The 23,813-nt window shown below is 36.6% G+C and overlaps 1 protein-coding gene across 1 annotated transcript; it reads left to right on the top strand.

Moving 5' to 3' along the window:
• The first annotated feature begins 4,973 nt into the window (after positions 1-4,973).
• On the top strand, positions 4,974-17,511 carry LOC105440506. The gene is made up of 5 exons (XM_030973694.1): positions 4,974-5,289; positions 7,314-7,561; positions 11,445-11,573; positions 13,503-13,683; positions 17,441-17,511. Exons 1-5 carry the CDS (start codon positions 4,974-4,976, stop codon positions 17,509-17,511), a joined length of 945 nt encoding a protein of 314 aa, XP_030829554.1.
• Positions 17,512-23,813: the final 6,302 nt, after the last annotated feature.

Raw genomic sequence — 23,813 nt, 5'->3', positions numbered from 1 at the left:
TTCTACGAGAACATATGTGGCAAAGGAAGGTATTTCCAAGAAATCTGACAAATTCAATTCAGACCAGTTTATTGGAACAAAGGTAATAAGAGTTTGTCATAGAAAGCAAACAGTCAAGTTATACCAGTGCATATGAGGCAGTTGTTGCTCGTTTGTGGAAGGTATGCGTGGAAGAGGCTAGTTTAATTTGGGCCTACTCCCTCAGAGCAGGAGGGGCTACCGCCGAGGCCAGAGCTTCCGTGTCAAATAGGCTTTGGAAGAGGCACGGGCGAAGGAGCAGTGAGAAGTCAAAAGATGGCAATGTTGACGATAGTTTGGAGCACAAATTATTGGTCGTTAAGTCTTTGAAATTGTGAAAAGGGCTTTTTCTGTTAGATTTGAGAAATAGCACAGAGTGTCGTGCAGCTAAATAAATATAAGATAAGCATAATTTTTGCTTTGTTCATTCTCAGAACATGTTTGTGCCTTGGGCGAAAATTGGATTGACCTGCAAGTGAGCGTAGGTACGCAAAATGCATGATATTCATTTGGATGTAAGTGATAAAATTTATTCCATAAGCTTTGATTGGGAGAAATTACAAAAGATATTTTTCCACAGAGCTGGTTTAAAGAAGACCGCAAATATACGTAGGTAGTGAAATTCGTGTTTTTATTTTACAAGGAATCTTCAATTATTCGTGAGGATTTGTAACAGCAGTAGATTTATACATACATGTATCGTTTCTCTTTGTCAATAGATGAATATGTTTTGTGCAGATTTAACACTCGTTCTTGTTGTCGCTGTTTTATTTACCACCAACAAAGTGTTGCCGGAACAAAGAGTTGTGTCAATTGAATTTAATGACATGTTATTAGCATGGATGGTGTTTTCACCTTACGGACATGATTTTAAAAATTATCAAAAGAAGGGCAAAAGAAAACGAGGTCTTGTCTCGTACACAGGTTTGCCTGTTCATATTTGACTATAACGACCTTTTGTTCGAATTTCAACTTTTTCTTGAAAGAGAACGTTTCGGATCTAGAATGTCATGGTTATGAATCAAATTATTCAATGACAGTGTTCTGTACGCATATGTATTAAGTGGGAAAGGCAAGTTCCTGAAACATATGCTAAGACTTTAGAATCGGTTGTATTCAAACAAGGTAACAAGTTTAAACGAGCAAGCTTGTGGTTTTAGTCCAAATTGGACTCGTTTGTCAGTTGGGTACTAACTTTCAGATTTCATTATAGTACACCCAGGTGAAGTAAATGGATACCTTGCATGAATTAGTTCCTGGAGATGCTGGAGGCTCTGTAATATACGGCAGCAAGAGTAAGGCCGGGGTAATAATTAATGCGCCTCGAATAGGATTTCTCGATAGACGGCGCTATAGAATTGCCATTATTATTCAACAATGTTAAAATATATTTAACTAGGAGTCTATTTGGCATGACTTAAATTTAGATTGCTTATTTCTCTTCTGTTCTCTTTTGCTCCCGTTCTTTGAATTCTAGTCGTTGTCAGGCTATTCCACAATAATTGAAGTGTATTATTGTGTTATTTGTGTGTATTGGAAAGCAAGAGGGATGACAGACGAAATAATATGTGAGTTTATAGGACAGACTATTATTTGTCTGCGGTACGATTGTATAGCAGACAAATGTTGTTTGTATCGTTAATGAATGCATACTTATGTTGGGTCCGGGGCTGTGCCCCAATGGAATGTAATTTGCATAGGCAGCTCGTACAGGTGTGCGAGCTAATTCTGCCACGGAGACCAGGGCGTGGCATGAATTAGTGTGTAATTGAATCATTCTAGCTTGAGCTTTCAACGAGACAACTTTTATTTACAATAAAAGTGCGCTGTGTCATGTACTGTTACATGACTGTGTTTGAATAAGGTTTTCCAGAGTTTTTATGCTCGTTGAGTTTTATCTCTGGTTTTTTATCCTGGACCATGATAGGTCCGGTTTCCAGTGAAGGAAACGAGAAGAAATGTTTGTTAAACATTCATACTGAATAAACGGCCGGCTCTCAGTAGTCGTTGTCAGGCTATTCCACAATAATTGAAGTGTATTATTGTGTTATTTGTGTGTATTGGAAAGCAAGAGGGATGACAGACGAAATAATATGTGAGTTTATAGGACAGACAGACATTTGGCGGGCGGTATCTGAATTTCGAAGAAAAATTAACATTTCTAGAAAGTTGAGTTTCTGCCCTTTCATATGACACCTCAATCAGGAAAAATGAGCCAGGAATAACAAAGTTCTGTTCGTTTAAAGTAGCCCTTACATTTTCATACTTTTAACAAACGAATTCGTTTTCACTGGGTGCCTGCCGTAGCAAAAAGCAGATTTGACAAAAGACTTAACTCCGTTTCGTTGACAATCAGCCATGCATGAAGACTCTCGTCTACGGCTGATTGTCAACGAAATGGAGTTAAGTCTTTTGTTAATTACGTTTATTGATACGGCAGGCAGCCAGTGAAAACGAATTCGTTTAATAAAATTATGGAAATGCAAGCACTACTTTAAACAAACAGAACTTTGTCATTCCTCGCTCATTTTTCCTGATTGAGGTGTCATATGAAAGGGCAGAAACTCAACTTTCTAGAAATGTGAATTTTTCTTCGAAATTCAGATACCGCCCGCCAAATGTCTTTTTGGTTTCCTTCCTTCAAATTGCTTTTAATCACTTATGCGTGAAATATGCATCATCTGAGTAGCATCAACTGAAAGAGGAGACTCTAAGCTTTCCAAATATGTATCATTCATTAATTATGGTTGTGATTAAGTTATGATAAAACATCGATACTTCTCGGTTTCGTTTTTTCTGGGACGCACTGTATATATATATATATATATAATATTGAAATAATCTGAAATTGTGATGTCAGCATATTTTTGAATATAAAGTTAAATATGTTTTGGACATGCATTGGTGTTTGATACGCCTTTAAGCTTGAAATCATGTATGCATATATACACAACCAAATTGTCCTTGTCTGATATTGTGAGCTGGGTGAGCAGAAGTAAAATAGGGTCATTCAGAACGGAATTCATACACAGAAATAAAGACTCAATCCTCTAAGAAGCGTAATTTTGACTTTGGTTGCAGTCTATGAAGAGATTTCGTAGAATCTGACCTGGCAACATGACAACACAATTCCATAGGCTTTAATACAGGAGCCACCAGGTTCCAGTAGGAATGGGTTAATTTATCGGAAATCGGAGTATGTATAATTGTCCTTGTTCGTTTCATGGATCAGAAACGCATATTTATAGTACATGAATCAATTAATATGTTAATTCCTTTTGAAGATTCCCCGAGCACGTCTGATACTTCAGAAGAGGATACTGGTGACATACTGGTAGACAAGGTTGCTCTCTTCTACGAACTCTCAAAAGAAATTCCACGTGAAAGGTATTCAACGTTTTGCCATGAAATGGGCTTTGACGACAGTAAAGCTCAAATCACGCTGACAAAATATCTTTGTGATTACAACGAGGCTCTGAGAGACCTTCTATATCAATGGGATCGGAGGCATGGTGTCATCAGGGAACAACTCGAAGATGCCCTGGTCGCAGCAGAGGTCGGTGGACTCCGTTCCATTGTGAAGAAACATTATGTAAAGGGTAAAATTCAGTCATACATAATAGGATTTATTCTTTTTTTCAATATATATATATGTAATATTGAAATAATCTGAAATTGTGATGTCAGCATATTTTTAAATATAAAGTTAAATATGTTTTGGACATGCATTGGTGTTTGATACGCCTTTAAACTTGAAATCATGTATGCATATATACACAACCAAATTGTCCTTGTCTGATATTGTGAGCTGGGTGAGCAGAAGTAAAATAGGGTCATTCAGAACGGAATTCATACACAGAAATAAAGACTCAATCCTCTAAGAAGCGTAATTTTGACTTTGGTTGCAGTCTATGAAGAGATTTCGTAGAATCTGACCTGGCAACATGACAACACAATTCCATAGGCTTTAATACAGGAGCCACCAGGTTCCAGTAGGAATGGGTTAATTTATCGGAAATCGGAGTATGTATAATTGTTCTTGTTCGTTTCATGGATCCGAAATGCATATTTATAGTACATGAATCAATTAATATGTTAATTCCTTTTGAAGATTCCCCGAGCACGTCTGCTACTTCAGAAGAGGATACTGGTGACATTGTTCAAAGAGGCGAACAGGTCAGGAACCAAGCTGAACAAGCACCTACAGTGAGAAAAAGAGGTAAAGTGCTCTTCACCACTACATGTGGTCGTGAAAGTGGTCATTGAGTTATTTATTTAGAAAATTGAGTTCATCATCATTAGAGTTCACCAAGATCATAAATCTTGACGCATTTAAATTGATTTGGTCACTACGGCCTCTGGAAATGATAGATTTACTAAGTTTCCTTTATTTCATTGTAGATGCAGAGAAGGAGATGAACGAACATACCAAGAACTTGTCAGACGAACTCGGTAAAAATCATTTCGACCTGTTTTGTGAAGCCGTTGGCTTTGATCTCGGACATGCTAATAACCTCTAAGACTTCAACAAGTCTAATTACTCAGAAACATTCGAGCAACTAGTGAGCCAATCGACATCGGGAAATAACTTTAAAGTCATGTATGACCTGGACGGGTTAACGGTGAAATCAGGAATAAGATAAAAATCGAAGTACAAAAAAGCGCTCAAAAGTAAAAAAAACAATAATTGTCCACCTATTTAATTTCTTTATGAATTTACTTGACATATTTGTTACACGATCGCAACTTCTTTCTAAAATTCAACTCAATGGCAATATCAAAATCCTTATGTATGTCCCATGGAAATCATGCTCAGCTCACTTAATATGTCATTGTCATGTTTGTACAATTAAGTAAAATTAAAGTATTCAATTGTTTGCAGAGAGTTTACAGAAAGGATTTAATGGAAATATCTCTTCTGATTTTCAATTGTAGTAAACGTCAAACCAATCAAGATGGAATGTTGTAAGAAAGTTGGAGTTGAAGGTGACAAACTTCAGCTAGATTCCTTTGGGATTGAACTTGATATCCCTCCCGGTGCAATTGACGGCAAAGCGCCACAGGACATTTCTCTTCGTGTCCTGACAGATACTCCAAATCTTGGAAACAGCAAAGCCGAGATGTCAGTATGCTTTGGTGTACAGTGTTTAGCCCCTGATGACTTAGTTCTGAAGTTACCGGTAACTTACACAATACCTCACTGTGCTGTGAGTTCACGATACTCCAGTGTGGAGGCAGTCTTATACACAGGAGAGGGAGAATACTCACCCGGTAAGCACATCTTAACATGTATGCACATTATGTAGCAATGGTACTTGATGAATGTCATCAATGTCAAAACTTTTTCGCACATAAATGAAACACTTAGCAACAGGTAAATAAAAAAATATAACTACATTTCCATTAAAAGTCTCTCTCTCTCTCTAAGTGCCATATCGATTGACTTTGGCGAACATGCTGTTCCATAACCCTCGGCTCCTAGCCTTCTATATTAGCACCACTCCCAGCAGGTGTTTCACTCCTAGCTCTTCCAACAATTTCTGCAGACTGTCCACCCAAAGTATCCTCCTTCTTCCCCTACTCCTCCTTCCCACAATTTTCCCTGTCCAAGCAAGATTCTCTAGGCCTTCTTTACGTGTAATGACTGTGAGTGAACTTCAACTGCCTAATCAACATCTCACATATCATTTTCCTTTGCACTGCAGCTCTTCTATAAGAACTTCCTCATCACTTTGTCAGTCCGAGGGATCCTTATCATTCTTCTTAAAAACCACATATCGCAACTTTCCAAACGCTTTTTAGTATCAGAGGCTATAGTCCATGTTTCACTACCATACATAAGTACTGGGTAGATGTAACAATTCAGTACTCTTATTCTGGTCGTCATACCCATTGTGCGATTTGTCAGAATTTGCCTAACTTAGAAAATGCAAATTTAGCGAGAGCTATCCTTCTTTGATCTCTGTCTCACATCTGGCATCCTCGGTGATCATGCTGCCGAGGTAGTTAAAAAGAGGAGACTTGTTTAATAACCTGTTCTTTCAGTTTCCAGTTACATATTGGACTGCTCTTCTTTGAAACTTCCAGGCATTTTGTCTTTGTATAGTTGATCTCTAGTCCCATTCTCTAACTTTCCTTTACAACTACATCCAGGAGTCTCTGGAGATCTTTCTCTGATCAGATAATAAAACAGTGTCATCAGCATATCAAATATTTGTGATTGAATGGCTACCCATGCACTCGTATCCCATTTTCATTCTCCAATTCTCTTAAATGATTTCACTATACATATTTAACAGGTCCGGCGACATAACACAACCCTGTCTGATGTTAATAATATTCACTGTACTCTCCTTCTACCCTGATGCATCCAAACTACGTGCATTATAAGAACGTTTGACACTTTTGGTCGTGAGTGACTCCAAACGTTATTGAGGTCTTCACACTGTAAATTTGAAGGATGTCATATTCAACTGGAGAAAGTAATGACATCGTTTAAAGTCCAAAACTGTGTTAACAGAGTTTTTGGCGGGAAGATGCAGTGCGCATACTCATACCTGTTGGCGGTTTTAGCATGATAGTTGACATAGTTCTGGTATTCTGAAAACTCTTTGAAAATGATGTAAAATGAAGTTGAGGTTTTCTGTCCTGACTTTTTCATTTGTGGCTTTCTTTGAAAACTGCAATATGACTCTGCAAATCTACAACTTTTGAACATAAAACAAACATAGGAAACAGAAAACAAAGGAATAAAGTAGCTTTTTATTAGCACCCTTGTGACACAAACCGGGAAATAGGTACTGCGTATGAATTGTCGATGCTCAATACATTTGTGCTATATGCCCAATTGAATATGAAACACGATTTGCTGAGAGTACTTTTTAAGAGTTATTATGATAAGAGATTATATTAAATGGAATTGTCAGGGCGGTACCTCAAAGAAGATAATAAATCCTTAACGTAGTTTTCAGATTACCGATTTAGAGGTATGTCAACTGTGGGGATTAACATTAGATTTCAGAATATTGACCCTGACTGATTTCTGTGTTTTAGCAGTTGATAACGAGACGTCCTGGTCATTTCTTGAGAGATTGGTCTGAAGGGGGAATTGCCAAAATGTTGGAGTTAACAATGTGTATATAATAGGTTAACTTTGCTTATACGAAAGAACCCACAATGACTCTATGCAGAGGTCTTTGCATTTGCTTGCTTTTAAATTACTTTAACAATCATGTTTATCCCTCGCTTCAATGAGTCCATACTTTTCCTGATTTTTACCGCCAAATTATTGATAGATGCCGTTGTTAAAGAACGAATCGTGTTGTCGAGGTCTGGAACACCTAGCGTCATCATCAAGAAAGATGTACTCATACTGAAGATGAACCACTTTTCATGGGCGAAGGTTAAGTTCATCATCAGTCAATTCTTCTTCCGAGAAAAGAGGATGTGCTGTCGGCCGTTTAAAGAAAAGAACTTAGCTTTGCAGACGAGATCTGTCATCTTACATGCGCACCTCTATGACGACATCAAAGGGAACAGCGAGGTAAGCGAGGAAAATTATTGTTGCAGCAGTTGTTTTGGAAGTTTAGGAACCTGACACAATGCACTGAAATGTCAACAGTCATGGACTCGTGGCAAAGATCAGAATCTGTTTGACATAATTTTCTGAAAATACCATAAGTATTCGAGTGAGTATTAATTAATCAACATAAAAATACTATGTTAACAAAATATTAACAAGGCATTGTAGTTGGGGTACAGCAGACCGAGGCACAGGGTAAAATTGTTGGAGACTATTTCCCACTCAGGCCTAAAGGTGAGGTGACATTCAAATACAAGTTGATTCCTGTTGATGTGCAGGGCTGCATACAACTCATCTTTTGTTATTCAAATATATTTCATGATGTTCAAATATTTTTTAAAATCTTTTTTTAACAAGAGATAGTAGTATGTTGCTTCACCAGAGCTGACCACCTGACCATACAATCCCAACATAGGAGTTGCTATGTCAGACGTGCTGGAAAAGAGAGGTAATATGGAGGTATTGTATGAAAGCATGCAATTCTTTTGTGAACATGTACTGAGCTGCGGGAAGTTACATACCACTGTCTGTTGTTAGCTCATTAATTATTGACAGATGATGTCAGAAGATGAATGAGATCTGGAGCATTTATTTTGGGGTGGAGCTTAGCAGGTCTGAGAATTTTTTTTTTTTAAATTTTAAAAAATATATTAAGATGTTTGAATAACAAAATATTAACAGTATGCAGCCCTGCACATCAACAGGACTCAACTTATTTTTGGATTTTACCCGACCCGATGTTTTAAGAAACATTCTCCCATACTTGAGACTCAGCTAACAAAAGAACAAATGGAATAACACCAACAGCAAGGCAGTTTTTTCCAGCCCTGAATTTTCACTCTGAGGTCCATATGAAGCCCATATGCTTTATTTGCTGATGGCAAAAATAAAAATGTTATTGAAAAAAGAATAGATTTTTAAAACTTTTTACTAAAAGTTTCATTTTGACTAAAAAATCACACTAGATAAAAAGTTATTTAGGCACCTTGCTGCCTAAATATGACAATATTCCGGTAGCTTGCCACACGAATGGGGTACTCCTTGCACCTTGCTGACTAAAACCATCCTGTTTCTGAATTTATAAGGGCACTATTTTATTTTTAAATTTTTATTTCCTTATCAAAATACACAGGATGATACAAGTATATGTTTGGCAGCTAAGTGTTTCTGATACTTTAATTTCACGCAGTTGATGTTATTCCAAATATGTTTCCAATTTAACCAAATTGCTCGTGTTGCACCCTCAGCGATGTCTGGTGGGTGCCGGTTGAAAAACACTGCCATAGATATCCATTATTGGCAAGGTTATTTTCTATTCATTTGCTCAGACTGAAAAGAATGGTGGCATAGCAGAAAACTGCACTTTTGTATAAACCCACCAGATTTTTCGCTCGTAAGAACTTACCCATACAGAAAATTATCAGATATGGATGCACTTCCACAAATTGTGTTATGTTGTAATTTCCCATTTAATATCAAATATGCCTTTACAACTTGGTGAGTAAAATATTGTCCATAGAATGTTTATCCATACCGTTAAGTGGTAAGCGGCCGCAGAGATCGGTAGCGTTCCTACATTCAGAACATGCAATCTTGTCCAGAATTGTACAGCTAGTTTGAACTGGGAAGAGTTAAATGTTGGCACACTATTCTTTCATATTTGAACAGTGGAGCAGCATGGATCCATTCAGTTAAGGAGCACTGATGTTCTGCCGAGGGGGGGGGGGGGGGCATTTACTCGGTATATATGAAATGTGAAAGAAGAAAGTCGAGCGAGGTATCATGATCATCTTCCTTTGTTGCCTTCCCCCTCTCTCTTCTCTCATTTTCATTTATCACCAATCGATGACGGGGGTGCGACCCATCCCTGTATGCCACTGCGTTTGGACATTCGATCCTTAGATTTTCCTAATTATCAAGTATGAACATTTAAGATCTAGAGTATCATGAAGAAACAAAAAAATTATAAAACCCCATAAAGGCCAACCATGTGTATTAATTATAACTGTAAAGGATCTTTTGTGCAAATTTGTGGATCAACCGTTTTGTGCCAGATAATTATGGTAAAATGACACCGTGTGCCGGTATTAATAAGTGATAGGAAATACAGAGGTACTTTCATAAGTACCATGAATGGACAAATTATACAGAGATTAATATGTAGAGTTAAAGATAAAGTTGAGTTCTGTTCATGCGATAGCATTGTAAAGGAAAGGTGTGGAATGGATCAGAAAAAGTTAATCATGTAGCATGTAAGTATTGGTGTGTACTGCAAGGTTATGGAGTCATCAAAATCATAATAAATTTGGCCCAGTCTCGGTAGAGTAACAAGCACTGTACACAGAAAGATGTATATGGGATTACACAAAATGGTGTCGGGCCTACTAACAATCTACCTTGATTTCCTTATCTTTCTATGCTCATTACTCAGCCAATATAATTTGTTTACCAAATTGTATGGCAAATGACATTTATTTGTAATCTTGAACATGTAAGTTTCGTTTGATTCTGTGAGAATTTTTTTATATTTTTTAAACCAGAACTCAAGTTTATCTTTAACATGGTAAAATACATCATAATCATCTGTTATGGTATACAGGGCACATTCTTAATTGCGCAATCGTTAGGAGGGGAGGGGGCTCGTTTTTGTGAAGTTAGGAAGTAGTTTGTGAACCCTTGTTATATTATCGAAATGCAAATGGTTATTTACCGATCATGGTGGAGCATTTACAAATTCATAATGCAAGGCAGACTGTTCTGTTAACACCCGTATAGTTGTGCAAGCTAAAATTTGGGCCACATTTCCTTTTGAATCAATTTTTGTCTGATATATTAACACATGCAATGATAATAATAATAATTAAAAATACGGTGCTTATAAAGCGCTTACCACCGAAGTCTCTAAAAAGTAATCATGCATGTGTTATCTTTTGATTTTATGATGTTTGAGATTTCAAATTGATTTGATTCATCACAGAAGAAAAGCAATCCAATTTTCTCTATAGGGCTTTATTTTTTGAGGAATATGTGATTCTCATTTCCCCTTCTCTCAAGTTCCTATTGTATATAAGGCATTGTTACTTAACTTATACCACTGTTTTGATGCAGCATGTGAACTTTACTAAAATTACTAATTATTTACATTACAACAATGCACTCAATGAACATGTATATACTTCTCCGCTAGAAGCTCTTCTCCTGCTTTGATGTTTCTATACAACCCCTGTATAGATACAAATCTGTTTCATCATTAATAACAACAAAAAATGAAAGTTAATGAAGTTTTAGGTACAGAGCAAATGGGAGGGGAGCTCGCAAAATACGTTACAGAGTTGCCAATTTGTGTTTGATTGATCACAACTTAAAAACTTTATAACTTTCTTATTTTTAATCGGAATTTGCTCAAACTTTTACTGACCTGTTCCTATTATTTTCTGCCCCTATTACAACAAACTTAATATCAGGGTGGACTACCCCTTTATATTTACAATAGCAAATTATTAAAGAAAATTACCTAATTAAGTATCTTTTGAAGAGTGTTTCCATATCTAATATATTATTGTTCACTTTTTATGATTTAATAACTGTTGCAAGTTCAGCGCTTTTAGACAAAATTGTACAAGTGTGCCTGAATTTGTTACTATGCCGCCGTACAACAAAACTAGATATGAAAACTTGTTCTTCAACTGTGAAGAAGATTTCATTTACAAGTACGTTAAATCATTAAATTGATGTGTTTAGTTCTTTTTTACTGCTCATTGAGATATGTTAATATATAGATATTCTCTTGCCTGATATATGTATGCAGCCCTGTATATATCTGTTTTCTTTTCTTTGGTAACAGTTGGTAAAACTCGAAGAAAGGGAATATTTCATACCTGCCAATATGGAACAACGGCTCTCTATTCGGACAGCAGAAGGTGCTCTCAAAATGACCTGTTACCTAAGGAATACAGTAATTGGAGGACCTGCTGTAAGTTCAATTGTTTTTTTTAAAGGGAGGCTTTACTACTTCAGCCAGAAGGGATTAGACCACACAGCGAGCCAGCGAGGTCACTGTGACAGATGGCTATCTCATTAACTCGGCTCTCATTTAACATAAGAAAAAGAGGATCATGGGGGACCAACAGGCATCGATTGGGGAAGTTTTCTATGTAGAGGGAGCAAGTAGCTACAAGAAGGACAGTGGGGCTTTAAAGGATGCTGGTTACCTCTCATATTGAATAGGAGCGTTGAACCCATGCATGGTCGGAACATACCGGTATACAGTACATTCCTTATATTTTAAGTTTTGTTGAAGATTTAAGCATCTGAGATGATGTCCAATTTGATAATCATTGTTGAACTCTTTTTAAATCAAAGCTTCTTTCTCTACAAAAGAGAACATTGTAGATAATTACTGTGTTTTTCATATTGGTTTTCCAGCTTTTCTATGATGTGGACATTGAAAGAAATTATTGCAAACTCTTTTCATGCACTGAACGATTATCCTTTATTGTCTTAATTGCCCACCTGTTGTCCATCATCTGTCACAAATACTAAAAGTTAACCTGCAAAACTTTCCAATTGTTACGAAAAACTTAGCAACCATGAATTCTATTCTAACCAAACTTGAGTCAGAGTCGTATTGTGGTGATGCTGAAGGTCACATGCCAAAGTCAAAGGTCATTTGGGGGTCATGTCTGCAACCTGCAACATTCTCTTGTGACAAGTAGTTTTGCTTCTGTCCCTCCAATTACACCCATGCACCCAAACGAGGATCATACGTACATCTGGAGGACCCTCATGATATATTGATGTTGGAGGTTATGTTCTCATGTCAAGAATCATTCTAGATGAATGAGTCAAACATTTTACCAACAAGACTCTCTTATGACTTATAACTTCGCGTATTGACATTGTTCACATTGCAACCAAATTTGGGTCAGGGATGCTCTTTAGTGATTTCATGAAATTTGGCCAAAGTTGGGCGAGACACTATCTAGATAATAGTTATCTTGTCTTGGTGCATATCACTATAGGTACATCTGCCAGTATGTCCATCCAGAGATTACTACTACTAGTAATAATGATAATAATGATAATAATAATAACAACGATGATAATAATGATAAAAATAACGATAATAATAATAATGATAATAACAATAATATTGTTATTTTTAATAATAATGACAATAATACTACATGTACTACTATCAATAAGTCATAATGATACAGTGCTTATATGGTGTATATCACTGCCATAGCATCTTTATTCGCTTAGGAAGAGAAGATATGAAAGGAAAATAGGTGCTGTAATTGCCCTTCTGTAGCTCAGTCAAAACACTTTTCAAACAAATCCTTTGGAGGAGAGTTTTAAACTCATAACTTGTGAATGCTTCCTTCATATGAGATGGGATTGTGTTCCAAAGTGCAGGGGCAGCATAAATATATGACCACTCCAATAAAATCTGGGGCAGAACAACTAAACATTGCAAGGGCTTTTTGGTGAGCTGATTTCAGATTTATCGAGGGTGCATATGGTACCAAGAACTAATAATTAAAGCACTGATAGGCCATTAACAGTATTTTGAAATTATGCTTGATTGAAATAGGAGCCATGTAGGGTTTTCTTTAAGACGGGTTATGTGAGAGCATTGTTTTCTCAGTTTGGGTCATCAATCTTGCCGCAGGGTTGACATTCATGGTTCATGGATCAATAACATAATCATAATCTGATTCTGAATTTTGAATAGTAGGACTTACGTACTCTTCCCAATGCTAGAGTTGCTCATAATGATTGCTAGAGCTAAATTCAGGACAATTTATCTAATACATACTTTTAGAGCAGATGATTGATATTGAAAAAATAAAAGGGAAGTTTGTTTGATGACCTCCGTTCAATTTTTGTATTTTTAAAGGTTGTCTCCTTTGACAAACTAATGAGTGGAGAAAGGATCTGTGTGCCCTTTGAATTGGACTTCACCAACCAGTCAGATAGTGTTGCAGTGTCACTTATAGTAGAACGAAATGGGAAACTGGAATGCCATTTCATATTTCGATTGGAAGACGGAAGACAGGAAGCTTCTCCACAAGATCAAGGTAATTTGGTTTAAAGCGAAGGTGGAATTCTTGTAAAGGTGAAAATTAATTCGTAAAATGTATTCATCTTTTATATTAGTTGAAAGAAAGTTGTTTAGTGAAGCCGGCGAATATTTGTAAAGCGCTTAGAGACATTGAATTAAGCGCTACTAAATACAGTGTGAGTCAGAAAAAAAGTTTACACCTGGAAAATTACTCATTATTCAAAAATCATCTATGAAAAGTTAATTAATATACATCTTATGAAAGAGTGTTTTATCCCAAATCCTTTGTTATCATTTGTTTGTGGTATGTGTTCATGCTAAGATGCACAAGAGGCATTGTTTGCGAAAGTGCAAAAATCGACATGCGCCAAAGTTGCTTACGTGATGTTTGAAAAAAACAATTGGGATTTGGGTATTAATTCGGTCTTTGCAGATCCAAATAACATCCCTAACAAAATTAATCATGCCACACATATCAAATATCGAATATCAAATATCAACGAACATTTTGTGCGCGTGTGTGTTTCTGTGTGTGACTTTGCTTCTGCAAAACTCATATGCAATACATTTCATTTGATACATTCAACTCATTCTCTCACTACGCTAATCCCAACATAATACATGATTTTTGCACTCTCGCAAATAATGTCTCCTGTTCATCCAAGCGTGATCACATACCACACAAAAATGATACCAAATGATTTGGGATAAAATACTGTTCTATATTGATGTATACTAATTTACTGTTCATAGATGATTGTTTTAAAATAATTAGCAATTTTCTAGGTGTAAACTTTTTTGACTCACACGGTAGTATGAACGAAGATAGATTGAAACAATATGACAATTCAACCTGTAAAATAACCAGTTACACATATGACCCTAATTGACATAAGAATGCATATTCACAAATTCATCTTATTTCATGAAATGCTCTACCCGTCATGTTCTATTAGTTTCAGCTTATATCAACTGTCTTATTGTCAGACAGTCCAGAATGGGAGGGTACCCATTCACGGTATATTAATAGAATGGATTTATCCTAAACAAAATTACACCCACCATAAACACATGATGAATTTAACTCCCTTTGGAACTACATGTACACAAAATATTTGATCCAATTTGTATACGCTTCAATGGGCGCTGGTTCACTTGTATTGGTACAATTTGCCATGACACCCATGACACGCCATGACATTAAAACACCAGAGGGGACATTTAAATTGTACCGCGATCATTTTAGCTCGTCATCACAAGTGCATGTGCATTATTATTATTATTATTATTATTATTATTATTATTATTATGTAAAAACTTTTAATTTAGACTCGTCGTCTTTGCCAATTTTTTTTTATCATGATCCCGTTATCAAAATGAAAAACAAATGCCACTTTAATTGGGGGCATAACCTCAGCTACACCATATTTAAATCGATTAAGAGGTTATGGCCAATTAAGCATAGGCCTAAGCATGATTTTATCACATTTTGCAAACGTGCGCACCCGCGTATTTTTATATTTGACGCATGTGTATTCCATTATTATGAGTAAAAAAATGACTAAAATTGCAAGGAATCTTTGAGGAAAGTATCAGGAATCCAAGATATGCAAAAAATAACATTTTTGTAACGCTGAAAACGACATATAGAAAATTACTTGGTTTGGGGTTTCGAACATTTTTTGATGACGCTCTTCTACGCGCGAGTTTAAAGTGGCAGACGCGTGTGCGTGGGTTTTAAATCTGACCCTTGACACGAGCATCATTGATGCCAAATTTAAATTGAATTAATATTGCATGGCTGAGAAACCACCATTAATGACATTTCACATGATAACGTCATGATGACGTCACGATGCCCAGGCGTCTCTGAGTCACGCAGTTGGACTAGGATCTATCTCGAGGCCAAGTTTCATGGCAATGGCTTAATCAATACTTGAGATATCCTGCGAAAAAAGTCATAGAAGAATAAGAAAAATCTTGACAAAATCAAGAGGTGATACGGAGGTAGGTATCACCTAATAAATAAATAAAAATCTTGACGAAATCGTACTGGATGTACGTACATGTATAATAGGGGCATTTTTAATGATGAGAGGGAAAGGGTATTGTCTAAAGGGATAAGACATTTATTAGAAAAGACAAGGAGCATGTGTCAAAGTTCAAAGGGTAATTATCAGAGATGAAAATGGAGCACTTCTTACATCTAAAAAGAAGCCCTCACCAGGTATGAAAGAAAGACACTTATGAATATGGGAAATGGGTATTTGTCGACGGAAAATTAGGGGCATCTATCAGATTTTGATAAAGGCATTTTATAAGAGGTGAAAAGGGGCATTTATAAAGAGGAGATAGTTAGAAAGGAAAAGGGGCACGTATCATTTATGAGAAGGGGGAAGTGGCTCTTATTAAAAAGAAAAATAGGTAGTGTCAGATTACCATGATGCAAACTTGAAATAATCACAACATTTTGATTTCAACATAAACATAGAGTTAGATATGTTTTGGACATGCATCGGTGTTAAAGGCCGGCTTACATAGTAGCGGCAAAGACCCCGCGAAAGACGACGGACGTGAAAATCACAAAATGTTGGCGGTAAAGCGACGGCAAAAGGGGAAAACCAAGATTCGCTGACGGGTGGGGACTGCTTTCAGCAACAACACGATGGCAAGGGACGAATGGCTGCGGCAGGGAACGGAGTCAAGCGACCAAAATCGGACGTTGTCTGGGCGGCGAGTGACGATGTCTAGACGGGTGTTTGCGGGTCACTGACGTCACAAAACGTGAACAATCGCACTAAAAGTTTAAAACCGTGAACCATCGTTGCAAAATCGTAACCCATCGCAGACCACCGTTGCAATGCCGCAGGTACTCGCAAACGACCCGTTATCAACCGTTACCCTCTGACCAAAATTCGCAATCCATCGTCACACCAAGGTCGTTACGATTGTGTTACTTTCCGCGCAATGTGTCGTCAGGGTTGGAGACGTGACGTCACGTGACGTCACGTAACGTCACGTTGTTTTGCCGTCAATGGTCGTTGACAACAACAACGACAACGACTACGAACCGAAATTGTGACGACCTCAGAGACGGAATCGCACGGAATGGAAACGTCAAGGAAATGAGGGTTGCGGTCTCCAACGAAATCTGAACGGAATCACAACGATTTTTTTGCCGCCACAAAATGTTTAACTTAATATAAATTTGCCGATGGACGCGACTCATAATTTCAGCCGTCTACGGTCGCTATCGGATTCGTCAGCGACAATTGAAAGTAACACACGATGATTGGCAGAAAATTCAGTATTGCAATTTGCAGCTTAACGTAGCTTGCGGTACCCCCCCCCCCCCTGATTCGTCATAGTGTGAGCCGGCCTATAAGCCTTAAAATCATGTCTGCAGTATTCACAGCCGAATTGTCCTTGTTTAATATTGTTAGCAGGGTAAGCAGAATTAAAATAGGGTCATTCGGAACGAACAAAAAACCGCTCACAAAAATAAAGACTCGTTCCTCATTAAATTCTAATTTTGACTTTGGTTGCAGTCCATGAAAAGCTATCGCAGAATCTGACTTAGCAAACTGTCAAAAAATATCTTACGTTTCTACCTTTCGGAAACCGGAGTATGTGTATATTTTTCTCGATCCTCTCATGGATTAAAAATGTATATGTAAATCGTACATTAAGGTATGAACGTGCACATATAAATTCATCAAAACAAATTATTAAGTAATGAAGTAATACTTGGTCTACTTGATCTCTTTTCACAGCTTCCGCTGAAGTGGTAGCCGCCACGGGAGTGGTAGCCGGAGATGACGCTGCTCAAGGAGGTAACATATAGTCAACTGCCTCTTTCTAATCGGTTTTTATGCCACTTGTTTTTCTCGCTTCTGCTTCTGTATTCCTCTTCATTATTTAATTTTGATATCTTATACTTTTACTATTCTCACTCCTCTTTTTTTTTTCATTCCGGTCTTCATTACTCCATGGTAATTTCTTCTGTCTTTGTAGGGTTGATAATTAGTATTTTATGATTAATAGGTGTTATACTATGAAGAAAAAAAAATACGGTATAGATATATTTAGAACCAAATTTACGTAACCGGTGCGGCGCGGTGGGGTGAGTTCAACGCACCCATTCGAGAAAAGCCCCCCTGCTTTTCTCGAAAGGGTGCGTTGAGAACGGAGTACCGTCTTCACACACCCTCTCGGGATAAGCGGGGGGGGGGGGGTCTTTTCTCGAAAGGATGCGTTGACTAGTCTTTCACATCAGTCGTTTATGATCAAATTAAAATAATAAAATATCACACCATTTTTTAACTAAGCGTGGAATTTACTATACTATCGAATAGGATTTTTTTTTTAAAGTCTTCATAAATTATCATAATTAGCATTCATTATTTCTCAGAGATTAAAGGCCGCTTGGTTTGTCACATCATATATCAAGACGGAAATCTATCTCCCGTGGGGGGGGGAGGGGTGCAGAGATGGCGCTCCGGGGGGGGGGGCAGGGGGGCACAGTCCACCCACTTTTTCAAGTTCCCTAAAAGTGCCCCTTAACTTTGTAAGAAGTACCCCTTTTTACATAGGAAATGTGCCCCTTTTACTTTTTTTTTAGATGCTCCTTCCCCCTTTCCACCTCTGACAAGTGCCCCTTTTATTTTGACACCTACCCCTTTTCCTTCGACAAGTTCCTATTTTTTTTTGCAATAAGTGTCCATTTTTCGTTCTTATATTCATAAGTGCCTTTTTAATCTCTAGTAAGTGCTCTTTTCAGGTACGAGAAGCGCCCCTTTTCACTTTTGATAAGCACCCCCTTCACTTTTGATAATTGCCCTATTTACATCTGAGAGGTGCCCCTCTTGCTTTGACAAGTGCCCTTTTTCCTTTGTAGAAGTGCCCCTCCCCTTTTAATAACTACCGCTTTTTAACTCGGATAAGCGCATCTTATATTTTCACAAGATTGTGCCCCTTTTCCTTATGACAAGTGCCCCCATTACAAAAGGCCCTTCCCCTCCTCATAAATGCGCCTTTTCATTCTCAAAAGTGCCCCTTTTCACCTTTTTCACCCTTTTGTAAATTACCCTATTCAATTCTGAGAGATACTCGTTTTACTTTGACAAGTGCCCCTTCCCCTCCTGATAAGTGCTCTTTTCATCTCTAATAAATGCCCCTTTTATTTTAACATGTGCCTCTTTTTTTTCTAATGAGGGCCCCTTCCTCTTCTCGTAAAAGCCCCCTTTCACCTCCGATAGATGCTCCTATTAAAAACTGATCGGTGCCCCTTTTCTTTCAACAAATGCATATTTCCCTTTTTATAAGTGCCCCTTTTCATTCTCACAAGTGCCTCTTTACATATATGGTCAGTGTCCCTTTTCACCTCTGATAATTACCCTTTTACAACGATACGTACCCCTTTTTTATATGTATTGCCGTTAGTTCATGTATTTAATCTTTCCATTGTATCTGGTAAAGTACCCTTAAAACTCAAAGAATCTAAAGTAATCCCTGTTTTTAAGAAAGACGATCCCGGCAAATTTGTAAACTATAGACCCATATCCCTCTTACCATGTTTTTCTAAATTACTTGAACGACTGATCTATAATCGGTTATATAAATTTTTAAATATCAACGATATTTTAAGTGACACTCAATATGGATTTAGACCCAGCTATTCCTGTGAACATGTTCTTTTAAAAGTCCAACAAAAAATATTAGATTCATTTCAAGCTAACGAACATATAATAGGGATTTTCTTAGACTTATCTAAAGCATTTGATTCTATGGATCACTCGATACTTTTATTTAAACTACAACAATGTGGAATACGAGGGATTGCATTAGACTGGTTTAGGGACTATCTTTCAAACAGAGTTCAATATCCACGGTGTTTTGTCTTCTTCGTTAAATGTCTTTATTGGGGTACCTCAGGGATCAGTACTGGGCCCCCTGCTATTTCTTTTATACATTAATGATCTTTGTAAATCTTCTAACTTATTAACCTTCTATCAATTTGCTGATGACACTAGTATATTTTTTTCATCTAAAGATTTGAATATTACTGTCCGCGTTCTAAATAATGAGCTTAAGAATATATCTGACTGGTTAAAAGCAAATAAATTGTCCCTGAATGTTGACAAAACTAAATGTGTTTATTTTCGAAAAACTAAATATAATATAGGATCTAAAATTTCCAAAATTTCCGATATAGCTAGCAATAACGGTCCTTTAATTAATAACGATAATATTCCCATTTATATTAATAATAAACTTATTCAATTATGTAATTCCGTTAACTTCTTGGGTGTCGTATTAGATAATTGCTTGGGATTTAAGGACCATATCACAAATGTTTTACATATAAGATCAGCAGAAATGCTGGCTTGATAAATAAGCTAAAATATAGTTTGTTACCCGAAAATTTGATAACTTTATATCATTCCATTATTTTCCCTTATTTGAAATATTGTAATATTGTATGGGCCACTAATGCAACACAAACTGAATTAGACTCACTATTTAAAGTTCAAAAGAAATGTTTAAGAATAGCTACCAATTCTCATTATCTAGCACCTTCCGCACCTTTGTTTAAGAAGCTATCGTTATTAAATATATATGATATAAATAAGCAAGAAATCGCAACATTCATGTACAAATATAAAAACAAGTTGTTACCTGCCCCCTTTTCAGACCTCTTTCAATATAATAGTCAAATTCATAATTATAATACACGGCTTTCCAACAAATTTCATTTATGGTCTGTTAAGTCTAGTTATGAAGCTAAATCAATGAGTTATCTAGGTCCTAAACAGTGGAATATGATTCCCCAAGTAATAACGAAATCACAATTCATATCTTCCTTTAGAAAACAATATAAAATCTTACTACTAAATAATTATTGATCAGCACAGTTGTTGATTTTTTTCCCCCTTTTTTCTAATTTTATATCTGAACCCTCTTTCATTGTTATCTTGTTTTCCTTTCCTTTCTTTTCCCCCCTTATATATTGTTTTTCTTCTCCCTATTTTACTTTCTCTTGTCTTATAGGTAGTTGAAGTGTTTGTACTTTGCTTATTTTAATTAATGTATTGTTGTGTGCTTTTAATATGTTATATTTCTTTAGGTGATACGTAACGAAGTCTACGTATCACCTATTGATTTCGTCAAGATTTTCTTTATCAGGTGGGCTGTATAACGTACAGACCACCTTATAATTTCGTTAGAATTGCCTTTATTTATTATTATTATTAAATATTTTTCTTATTTCTAACCACTTTTTTGTTGGCAAGATAACTTGGAAATTACTCAATCAAATGCCTTGAAATTTGGCACACATATGTATAGGCATATGTACAAAGCACAGAAATTTGTTCAACCTTGACCTTGACTGATGACGTCATTTAGGCGCCATTTTGTAAAATTTTACGAAAATCAACTCATGATCATTTCTTCATAACCAAAAGGTATTTCTCTATCATATTTATCATGATCAAGGTCAATATCCGTCCGGTCAATTGCAGGTCACATAACGCGCGCGTGTGCGTACGTCCGCGCGTCAATGTGCGCGTAAAATGTTGAAATACTCAAAATCGTCTCAAAATCATTTTGCATACGTTTTAGGCCATTCTAAGCATTTTATAAAAAAATCGCGCACACGCGCATACGCGCATGCCTGCGCGTTTTCGCGCGTCAGACTATTGCACAACATAGAATCGCCATTTTTTTTCTTTCATAATATTCCACATATTTTTACAAACAAATTGATAACATGTTTATCTCTTTATGACTATTAATGACGGAATAATCGACCGTTAAACATAAATTTCCGTGCGCGCGAGCTCTTGTAATACATAGCATATATGGGCAAAAACATGCCTATGCAAAATCTATTGTAGCTCTTTAGGATGCAAGGTGACCCCAATTTTTTTCATATTTTGATTGAGTATGAATCGGAGATATAATTTCATGTCTCATTTGACCCTCAATTAACTCATAACGTCATCATAATGGCCTCCGAACTCAAAATTTCAATTTGCATATTATGACGTCAGCATATTTTTGGAAAATTGATTGTATCTTTGTAAAAAATTGATCAATTTTCTTCAAAATTTTGATATCTTCTAGCTGAGACAATTCTCTACAAATCTAGTCGTCACGATTTTTCATTATGACAAGGGCATCATGGCGTATTTTTTGCGATTAAAGGAGGCATGTCAATTTTGCACATTTTGCGTGTATTCTCTATGGGACATGACTTTTTCTCAAAACTTGATTCTACATTCCCGTCTTTCGCGAGCAATATCTACGTCGTTTTAGCCTCATTTACGCTGAACTTCGAGTATGTTGTAGCTGAGACAAAAAGCTATCTCAAATGTACCCTTCATTTTGTCTCAATTTTTTTTTGGATCAGCCCACCTATACTTGTTCCAAACAAGTATTACAAATCTAGTTATTATTTCTTTTTATTCTTCCTCGAATTTGTTCGCAGGATATCTCAAGACTGAATAAAGCCATTATCATGAAACTTTCAATGAAGATAGATCTTAGTCTAACTTAAAACTGTGTGACTTTCCAGAGAGTCAAAATTATCGTGACGTCATCCAGGCGCCATTTTGTGAAAATCAACTAATGATCAGATCTTCATAACGGAAAAGTATTTCTCATTCATAATTATCAGGATTAAGATCAATATCCGTCCAGTCAATTTCAGGTCAATAAACTTGCGCAAATGCGCGCGTTTACGCGCGCGCAAAAATTTAAAATGCTCTAAATCATCCCAAATTTTTTTTGCATACGTTTCAGGCCATATAGAGCGTTTGATAAAAAAATCGCGCTCACGCGCATGCGCGCGCGTTTTTTTTGCGCGTACTAGCATTTTGCAACATAGAATCGCCGAATTTTCTCTATCATCATATTTGGCACATCTTTCCAAGCATTTTGATAACTTGTTCATCTTTTAATAACGCAATGAGCGTCCGTCAAAGTTGACAGCGCGCGCGGATCTGCGTTATTTTTAACCACAATACATGGGCAAAATCATGCCTACACAAAATTCATTGTAACTCTTCAGAATAGATAGGACCTCCCAATATTTTTTCATATTTAGATAGATTATGAGTCGGAGATATGATTTCATGTCTCATTTGACCCTCAATTAACTCATGACGTCATCATAATGGCCTCCGAACTCAAAAATTTAATTTGCATATTATGACGTCAGCATATTTTTGGAAAATTGATTGTATCTCTGTAAATATTGATCGATTTTCTTTCAAATTTTGATATGTTCTAGCTGAGACAATTCCCTACAAATAAACTACCACAATTTTTCATTTTGACAAAGGCATCATGGCGTATTTTTGCGATTAAAGGAGGCATGTCAATTTTTTACATTTTGCGTGTATTCTCTATGGGACATGAATTTTTCTCAAAACTGGATTCTACACTCCTGTCTTTCGCGAGCAAAATCTCCGTTGTTTTAATAATAATAATAATAATAATATCGAATATTTAGGAGCGCTAAAAACAATAAGTACCATAGCGCTTACAAATACAAATATATGTAAAGAGGACAAGAAAGTACAGTACAGGAAGTATATCACATAGATCATTGGGGGAAAAGGTGAGTTTTGAGGGATCTTTTGAAGGTGACTAGACAGGTAATTTTCCTTATGGAAAGAGGGATGCTGTTCCATGTCTTTGATGCAGCTACTGCAAAGCGTTTTTCAGCTACTGAGAGTCTAGATTTGGGAATGTTAAGTTTACATGTGTCGGTTGCTGAACGAAGATTACGAGTTGGTGTATATATTTGGAGGGTGTCATTAAGATATTCAGGTGCCAGATGATTGAGTATTTTAAAAGCATACAAACAGAATTTAAACAGAACACGTTGGTGAAGAGGTAACCAGTGGAGCTCCTTAAGTAAAGGTGAAGTATGAGTTCTTGACCCAAGGCCAAAAATTAATCTAGCGGCACGATTCTGGACAGTTTCAAGTTTCCTTCTATCTTTAGCAGATAAAACAGTATAAAGACTATTGCAGTAATCCAATCTAGAAATAATAAGAGCTCGGACAGCATGGTGACATGTCTTTAAATCAATAAATCTGCGAATCCTCCATAAATTGCGGAGATGAAAATTACTAT

Source organism: Strongylocentrotus purpuratus, unplaced genomic scaffold (genome assembly GCF_000002235.5).
Source record: "Strongylocentrotus purpuratus isolate Spur 01 unplaced genomic scaffold, Spur_5.0 spur5_contig_764, whole genome shotgun sequence".
NCBI lineage: Eukaryota > Metazoa > Echinodermata > Echinoidea > Camarodonta > Strongylocentrotidae > Strongylocentrotus > Strongylocentrotus purpuratus.
This window is presented reverse-complemented; position numbering and strand designations above follow the sequence as displayed.